This window comes from Bactrocera latifrons, unplaced genomic scaffold, assembly GCF_001853355.1.
Source record: "Bactrocera latifrons isolate USDA-ARS-PBARC rearing strain unplaced genomic scaffold, ASM185335v1 scaffold_96, whole genome shotgun sequence".
Lineage (NCBI taxonomy): Eukaryota > Metazoa > Arthropoda > Insecta > Diptera > Tephritidae > Bactrocera > Bactrocera latifrons.
In genome coordinates this window covers 627,679-637,399 of record NW_017537667.1, presented here as the reverse complement: position 1 = coordinate 637,399, position 9,721 = coordinate 627,679, and the positions used below count along the sequence as shown (strand labels likewise).

The 9,721-nt window shown below is 31.4% G+C and overlaps 1 protein-coding gene across 2 annotated transcripts in view; it reads left to right on the top strand.

Moving 5' to 3' along the window:
• Positions 1-9,721, top strand: part of LOC108977847 (probable serine/threonine-protein kinase MARK-A) — a 31,776-nt gene that overhangs the window by 4,747 nt on the left and 17,308 nt on the right. Inside the window, exon 1 of one of the 2 annotated variants that reach the window (XM_018947782.1) lies at positions 5,258-5,889. The exons of the other annotated variant lie outside the window; for it this stretch is intronic. Within the exon in view, the coding sequence (XP_018803327.1) occupies positions 5,883-5,889 (7 nt within the window). The 5' untranslated portion in view covers positions 5,258-5,882. Of the gene's footprint in view, positions 1-5,257; positions 5,890-9,721 lie in introns of those variants that run through there. 2 annotated transcript variants of the gene reach the window in all.

Below are 9,721 nucleotides of genomic sequence, written 5' to 3'. Positions count from 1 at the left end.
TTTTGTCTCTCTTTATTTTATGTTTTTTTTTCATATTTACCGTTATTTTTAAAGAAAACAAAATTTTTTGCTTTGGAAGAGTAATTAATATGGAATAGAATTCTTTGGCTTACAATTTTTTTTTTTCTGGCACTCTTTGATTAGCTAATATGTGAAATTATGGGGATGTATGAAGACTTAAGTCCCTAACTGTACATATATAYRTACATATGTATATATGTACATATGCACGAACTATATATATAACTATATGTATGAACCTAGTTAAAAATTTATTATTACTATTAATATATTGTTACCCATTATTGAGTGCAATTCGCTTTGTATTTTTGGTTATTGTACGTGTGGGGTCTGACGTTTAAAATTCGTTTAAACGGTATAAATAAAAAGATACGTTAAGTGAGTAAATAATATTTTTTTCATGGCAGCTACCACTTTAGATTAAAAAGTGCACTGCTAACAGAGATGATGAAAAATGCTTGCAAATTGGAAAACCGAAGTACAAACAGGTAGAGTTACTAAATACATATGTGCATACATAATACACCATATATTTTATACCCACTCTCGTGACTTGCTATTTAGCAGGCAATAAGTGCCCCCGACTACAGGAGAATGTTTACAGCTGTTTGATGACAAGTGATGCTTAAATTATTTGTTTTGTTCGTTAAAATGGCGACTTTTGTAATTTTTATTGCATTATTGCCTTGCAATTAAGTGTTTATTAACCGACTGTCTGCGCAAGCATATACAATAAACGCGAAATTATAAACACATTTACATGTATTGATATCAACGCCTACATACGCTGAAGTACATGCATATGTATATATGTTTGTTTGTACAAATGCATGTAAGCAAAAAAAAAAAATAATAATAAAAACACGAGGAGGTGTTTAATGACAAGGCAACAAGGTAAATTGGTGCATATTTTACGTACAGCAGACGGAAATATGACGTAAACACATTATAAACATTTGTGTGTACATACATACATATGTATGTATCATATTACTTGAATTATGTATACATTTATTGAGCAAATTCGAAAAATGTAACTGTATATTATAATATAATATTATTAGGAAATACTTTCGCATAACCAAGACTAATCTTTGGGTTCAAAATATCGAATAAAAGTTGATTTTATTATAACTTATTATTTTTATTTACATTTAGAAATTAATAATAAATTATTTCATGAATATTAAGTTTTCTAAGACATTTTTTAATCACTATCTATGAGTCTACTAACTATTAAGTTAGTTGCAGAGTCTGTATATATTGACAATTTGGTACATAATCGCTCGCTATTCGTTGTCGAAAGCTGGCGAAAAAGTTACCAAGAAACGCATAAAACAGTAAAAGTGCAAACAAAAATAAAATCACAAAAAGAAACGCACACACATAAACCTGTACACACATTCTGGTTTTCATACATTTCCCTTGGTTTTTGTGTTTAACCGCATGCTCCCCCCTGCTATCACTACTCAAGTTTGAACTAAACACTCCATCTTGTATGTGTGCGCCTGAAGTCACGACGCCGATGGAGGCGTTAAGTAAGGCGTTAACACTGCTCTAGCCACTTTTGTACTCGTTTGCACTTTTACTAAACCAAAGTTGGCTTCCACAGTCCTACAAAAATATACATACATATGTATACGTTACGTATGGGTATGCGTATGTGCATTTTCATGTTTTGTCATTTTCTTCCTTTCTTCGTCCAGACTCCAACAAACAAACATTGTTACACATTTTGTTTGCTTTTCACATACCTTTACACGCTTTTGTTATTGTTTTGAATATTGTTTTTTTTTTTCTTTTTTTTTTTTTTTTTAATTTCGTCAAATTTCTTCGTGCTTGCTCATTTCACACTGCCAATTATCAGTGGCCACGTTGTGCTTGCGCTACATATGTTTTATTGACTTTTCTTATGTCGCTTTTTGTTTTTCATATTTCGTTTTGATATTCTTCTTCGTTTGCCTACGTGATATTTACCTCTGTTAGGTTTCATACTTCTGTGAAGTAGCGCAAGTTTTGACGTCGCTGTTGCTGGGGTTCAGTCGCAGCGCTGTTGCTTCGTCTTGCGGTTCCTTACAAGAATACGTGACTGCACGCCGGTTTTCGTACAAACTGAGTAACATTCATAAGGTTTGTGCAAACATTGGTTTGAACTCTGTTTTATACCGAATGTTACGAAATGGGGAAACTTATTTGTTTCAAAACTATTTTGGCATTTTATTTATTCACAATAAATAACTATATAAGTCAAAAGTAGGTTTTAATTCAGGTGTTAAATAAATAACGCATATTTTTCGTCAATGTTACCAGATATAAATAATTACAATTAAAAATCGAATGAAATGCAATATATTTGATTTGTGCTATATAATTTATTTGGGTTATTTTTATTAGTAAAATTATACGAATTATTCCAGTTTGAATAATTTGGTCGAACACTCCTTTCGAAATAAGTTTTCATAAACGCATTATGCGACTGTTACTAAAGAAATAAAATAAAATATGTATGTATAAAAAAATAGTTGTGCCAAAAATTTAAGTTAAATATATTTAAATTTGTAATCATGGTAGATAAAAAATTACTTAAAAAAAGTTCAATTACTGCCTGCCTTCCGCAGTAAACTTTGACAGATGCTTTTCTAATTTCACCACCTCTTAGCACAAGCAATGACTCTTTTAGAGTCTCTTTCCTTATAAATTTCTCTTTTCAATATGAAACTCTTTAATTTTGCTTTTTTGATGCTTTTGCGAAAATTTAAATTTTGTTTTTGCTGTGCTGCCATGTGACAGCGGTTTTTCTCTTACGCCGCTTGCGTATTTGCTGTTGTGAATAACTTACATACTAACTTACGATTTTTGTAGCAACGACGCAATTATAAATGGTGATAAAATCGCACAAATATACATACAAGCATAAATATACATTTCAGCATATTTATACATTTACATGCGCGTTGCCACATATTTGAAAATAAAAGCAAAATAAAATACGCGTTTGAAACATGGACATGGAACCGGTCGGTCTATTCTACCCATGTGTTTTTTTAATTAAATTCTTTTGAAATCCTACGTACTACATATCGTCACCTGAAATGCAAAATAACGTAACAACATTTTCGGAAATTTACAGAGGCATGAATGAAAAACGAAATAAAATGGAACATGAGTGAAAAAAGTATTTTAATATTGGTTAAAACTGGTTTAAATCTGAGCGCAGAACCTGAAAATGTTGAACATATGTAATATTATGTTTGTAATTTGAAGTAGTGAAGCGTAATCAATAGGACACTCAATTTCGAATTTTTTGATGATACGTTATTTTGCATTTCAGGTGACGAAATATACATATGTATGTACATATGTACATATATATGAATGATGCTATATTTCCGTACAGTACGGTATGTCGCGTCGCAAGTTTTGAGTGGGCAGTTTAAAGACCAGCCACACCACCCAATTTCGTGAAACTAGTTCTTTGATTTTATGACCTCCTCGCAATTTTCCATGTTTGTTGCAGTTGTCTTGTGGCAAATTCTTGGCTGTCAAGTTTTGACAAACGTCCATTTTTAGCCGGAAATGGCTGCTGGGGCTCCTGTAAAATGCATTCCATTGCGACAATCAGTTTTTTCTGACTGTTTGTACATTTGTACATATGCATGTCGAAGAATCCAGTATGGCTGAGCCATTCTCCAACTTTTAGCTTCACAGACTTTGTGATAGGCATGATATTATATTACATTGTGGCTGTTATTTTGAGGGCCTTAAAGTTGTGAAGGTAAAAGCAACCCTTAAAAGCGTCATTCTCTGATATGTATGTTTCTTTCTATTTTAAAGTGCTATCTTAAATATACTTTCCCGTCTTGAACTCTGTCACAATCAATAGTGACCATATTTTGAGTTTTCGAAAGATTAGATTATAGCATTGAAAGCGTCAAAACAAAAATATACTCGTAGACTGTGTATAAAAAGTTTGAAGGTCATCTGAACATACATAGATGTTCATACCAAGTACAAATATAGTTTTCTCGATCTTATTTTAAAGACTTAATAGGGGAGTGAATTTGTAGTTCACTTTTGAAAATTTATATTATATTACAATACATACATAAATTTTATAAATTACAAAAGCCCAGCAAAAGTCGTCAATATGTCGCTAATTTAGGTATTTATATGTGATGTTAAGCTGTAAAAATTATAGTGTGATAAGAAATTTTGTTTCGGAAATTCACATACATAGATTCCAAGAAGATTTTCTTTTGAGATTTTTTGTGTCGATATACATATTTATATTTAACATATTTCCCATGGAAATAATAAAAATTTTCTTCAACTTTGGCAACCATCGAAGCGACAACTATGTGGTTTTGTGCTCGTAAGTCGAATACGCAACAAAAACACAGTAAATAGCAATAAATAAATTAACAAAAACAAACACGAATAATCCCACCAATACTTGCAAACGTACACGCATAACACTTGATAAACGAAGAGAGAGATTGATTTGGCTTTGCCAAGCACACTAGACACTTTTCCACCTCGTCTCTCGCCACCTACATACTTGCTATCGTTAGTCAGATGTTTCCGCGTGTTAAAGCGGAAGCAAGGACGGATTGTCTAATAATTTATTAGCTGAAGTGATTATTCGACATTTATGTTGAATGTGTGCGTGGGTGGATGAATGGATATGCTGAGCAAACCATACGGATGTGAGCATGCGTTCCGAAGAGAAATAGCACGTAACCGACGTGTGTCACTGCTTGCTTGCTCCGGCTTTAGTTATTTATAAACTATATTCTTGCTCTCCACTATCATCCAGATAATTTTTTCATTGCATATAGTATTTATACCTATATAAATAAATATTCATGTATGCTGGTATCATATACAATGTATGTGTGTTTGGAGAACTAAATACAAATTGACCAGCGAGCAACACAGCTTTCATTCCACTTTTCTACAACGATTGGAATAGACGTGCCATGCATGTCTCCTCAATTTATACCAGATATCTGCAATAGTTAACCGGCACACGACACCGGCTTCCAGCGATTTTCTCCTTGACTTTAGGCTGACAAACACCAAAACAATAACAATATCAGTCATCAAATCGGAAGAGCACCTGGTACGAAGGAGAAATATACGAAGCAGATGAGAGGCAATTGGGAGCATTGCCGGCTGCGAAGTGTCACAGGTCTTCGTCGAAACCGTATGAAACGATTTTCTATTCGGTGGCGCAGTTAGTAGTAAATGGTTAGGCTAAACGGAAAAACGGCAAAACAACGGGCGCTAAGTGTTTGCGTGTTTGCATTGTTTGTGGGATTTTGATTTGGTTTTAATTCAGTTCGGTTTGGCCCGGTCCGGTGCGGCGTGAAGTATTGTGTACATTTCTTTTCGCATCCATCTCTCAGTGAAGCTGCTTGCCATGCTTTTTTGCGGTGGCTGTGAAAATCCAATTCTACTGCGTATTTAGTATTTTTTTGTATGTAGCAAAATTATCTGAATATAAAAACATTTTAATTTAAAATGATATTTGTTTAAGAAAAAGTTTCTATTTCTTAACATGAATGTTGTGTCGACGAAATTTAACCATATTGGTAATTGACTGTAAAAAAATTGTATAGAAAATTAAGTAGCTAATAAACAATATTAGCTAAAATTCAACGATATTATAATATCCTTTATAAGAATATTTTGTGCCGGCCGCTAAATTAAATAACAAATAAGGACTTCTACGATTAATAAGTTACAAAAGGATCTCTGATAAAACAAAAATTTGATATAGAACAACTTCAACACGGTATTTAAAGAAAGTAACAGTACTATCATATGGTGATAAAAAGTGTCAATAAACAACAATAAAAATGACAGGTAAATATTTCCATTTTTTTAAATATTCGTTTCCAATTGGAGTTAAAATTTTATCTATTTTTTTTCTAACTTCTTTATTTACTTCCTTATCTTATCTTAAAATTTATATATTGAAATACGTAACAGTTGTGAAAAATAGTTATGGTTTAAAATCTGAAGTACTGTTTTATATAATTAAAGGCTATAAATTAAGAGAAAGTGTAAACGAGAAGTGTAAATAAAAAATGACAAAATAATAGTGGTAATATTCTATATGCTTACATATAGTATATATGTATATACATATATGGAATATATAAATGTTATATCAGAAAAAAAAATATTGTGTTTAAAGTATTTTGAACACAACGCTATGACCCAAGGCATCATAAATGCAGCTTCAGGTTATGTACTTTCGTCAGTAAAGTTCCGCGATGAAATTATGACCTGTTCTAACAAATTAGATATTTCGATATTTGTGAGTTTAAAATAAAGTTTATGGTAGATGTATTTAAATCGCAACATCCATGTATTTGTTCCATAAAACTTATCTATAGTCGAAAACAATTGTTTTCTAAATGTATGTATTCTCTGCACTGATAAAATATTGGGTCCTGGGATATTTTTCAAACTCACCTATAGATGGTATTTTTTAATTTTCAATCTACTTCAGTAAATATTTTATCTTTTAAACGATTTATGTATGACTGCTCACCTAATTGATAAAAATTGTTATTGATTTATTGCAACACTTAATTGTGTGTTTATTCTTTTATTTTATTTTATTTCGCAGCCGCAACACTTGGCACATAATATCACATAAAGATATGTATATTCGTATTTATCCATATATTTACTGCATATATATGTATATACATACATAACTTCTATGTATTTGTTTGCCTTGTGCGTCGCAATAGTTTCTTGCCTAGCACTTTATTTTTATGCTTTTCTACTTGACGCAGTCAGTCAACCAGCAAACCATTCAACTATTTTGTAGCCGGCACAGAACTGGCTTTTACTGGGTGATATTCTAGATGCATATACACCGAATGTATTATTTCTGCTTGTGGTTCATTTGACAATTATTTCGTACTAGTTTTTTTTTTTTTTGCTGCTGGTCGTTGTGTGTATATAAGAATTTTATACATACATATGTATATTAATTTGGCACAATTTTCTTTATTCCTTTTAAATTTGCATTTGAATTGTAAGCAAAACATGTGCCATATTTTTTTGTCACCTTCGTTTTGTGTTTCTATTACCCGAATAATCTGACAGCCGGCAAGCCACGAGTCTGCCACCCACCACTAACCAATATTAATTACTACAACCAGAACTTTGGCAACAATATATTTTTTAATTGCGTATTCTTTTTCATACATATATTAATTTGGCACAATTTTCTTAATTCCTTTTAAATTTCATTTGATTTGTAAGCAAAACATGTGCCATATTGTATTGTTGCTTTTTATTGTTTTTGTTGTCATCTTCGTTTTGTGTTTATATTGGCCGAATAATCTGACAGCCGGCAAGCCACGAGTCTGCCACCCACCACYAACCAATATTAACTACTACAACCAGAACTTTGGCAACAATATATTTTTTAATTGCGTATTCTTTTTCTATTGCTTCTTAAGCGTTAATTTTTTTGAGAAACTCGTGCATAAATTATTCGTTAATAAAAACGTATTTTTTCATTAACATTACATGCCAAGATACTTATGTTGGTACGTACATACATATGTTACACATCGGTTCGTATTATTTATTTATTCTAGTGTAGCCGTTGTCCGCTCGTGTGCCGGATTAGTGGCGTTTTCCGCTGTCAGAAGCAACACGCGTTTTTTTTTTTGGAGAAGTAAATATTGTATGTGCTCAAAATACGTCAGTTGCTGCTATATTTTTGACTAATAATTAATACTTTTCGGTATCGCCGATATCGGACCGTTATGGGTTAAAGTTGCTATACGAATTGATGGAACAAAATCAAGGCTTATGAATATCTTTATATTTGATTCTCTTCATGAAATTTAACATGAATTATGGTTGTTGTAGCGGCAGAAAACATTCTTGAAGTCATTTCGAGGCATGGTTCCGAGTTGTTAGACCTTGGCCGTATAATAAGAATAACCCGTTTTTTCTTGTCTTATTTTACTTTTGTTGCTGTTGTCGTTGTCATTTTGACGACTAGGTTGTTCTCAAGCGTCCACGCTAGACATGACCTTGGCTATATCTACATACATACATGCATGCATAGGCATATGCATACATAAACATTATTTTCTGACTTTTATCGTCATTATTACTTAATGTGGTTGTTTGTTTTGATTGTCTTTTATAATAGACTCATATCTTGAATTTTTTGTACATATTGTGTTTGTTGCTGCTTTGTAGATTGAGATGTGTGCACATTAAAGCACTTAGCTTGTATTTTGTCTCCGCCATTTCGGCTTGAAATACTCACAGCTCAATTGTTTTATGTGTTTCTTTCCTCTCCTTGCTCTCAATTTGGTTTGAGTTTGCTATTGCAGTTTCTCATTTTAGCACCGCTTTGTAGCTTGATTTGCTCTTTCCAACCTCTCTTTTATGTTATTTTATGTGAGGTTATGAAGACATGCGCATATGATTCTTTTTCAATATTAACTTTCTTGTTTGCATTTTTAATACAAATTCAATGAAATGCAGCTGATATATATTTTATATTGTAGTTGTAAGAATTTTCCAGAAAAATCATGTTTCCAAAAAGTATTTTGCTTATGTTTCAAGCTAAGAGAAGACCTTTTCTTTAAAATACCTGCTCTCAAGTAGTATGGAAGTTAAAAGCTGATGATGAACCCGTGTAATTAGAAATTTGAAAGCACTTCGTAATTTTGGTAATCTTACGTAATTGTATTTGTCGTTATTGCAATTTTCGATAATCTATTTTGATTACCTTCTTTTTAAGTTATTTATAATTGTGGTTGTTTTTGTTTATTTGTTTTTAATTTTATTTCATTAAAAAGTTTTCTTTTTTTTTGAATTATATAAATATCTAATAAATAAAGAATAAAGAAGTGATTTGAGAAATTAATGTAAGGAACCTGCACCCGTATTGGCTTGACATCTTTGTATTACAGAAAGTGATTTTTTCTCAAGTAAAATTAATTCCTTACTAAATGGAAGGAGACTTGTTGTTTTTTTGGAACGACAAACGTCGTCCATAGCCGCAAACCTCCATAAAGTTTGTCTAACTTAATTTTTTTTTGTACATATATTTTTTGTGCCGCAGTTATTTTATCTAAGTTTATTTAGGAAAATACGCTATTTCAGTTATAATTACTTTTGAAACTCGTTTTCTTTAGTGAATATATGTACATATTTAAAAAAAACCCAAGGCTTCAAAATTGTCGTGCACTTTCTTTATTTGCAATTAATACTTTTATATATTTTTTAGTTCCGTGTTTCTAAAATTTGTTGAAATATTATATTTCTAATCAGTTATTCGGGACACTATTTTTTCTTAACTTCATTTACATGACTTTGTTTATCTACACAAATTTATTCGTTTACTTCCTTGTATGTGCTACGTGCAAGTCTAGTTGTTTATTTTCCTATTCTGGTAGCTTCTCTACATGTTGTTTTTATTGCCAATACACGCTACTTGAGTGCTCTTTATTTTATTTTTCAGTTCTCTTACAGCTAGCAACTTTTACTCTTTGCTGTCTTTAGTTCTTTTAATACCACTTTTTTATACTTGGCATTGTAATTGTTTAGGCTTTTAATATAAAAAAAATTAGTTTTTTGTGAACTTTCAAAAAATAAATTGTATGAAAATTTGTATTTAGATGCTTCAAAAAAAATATATATTAAG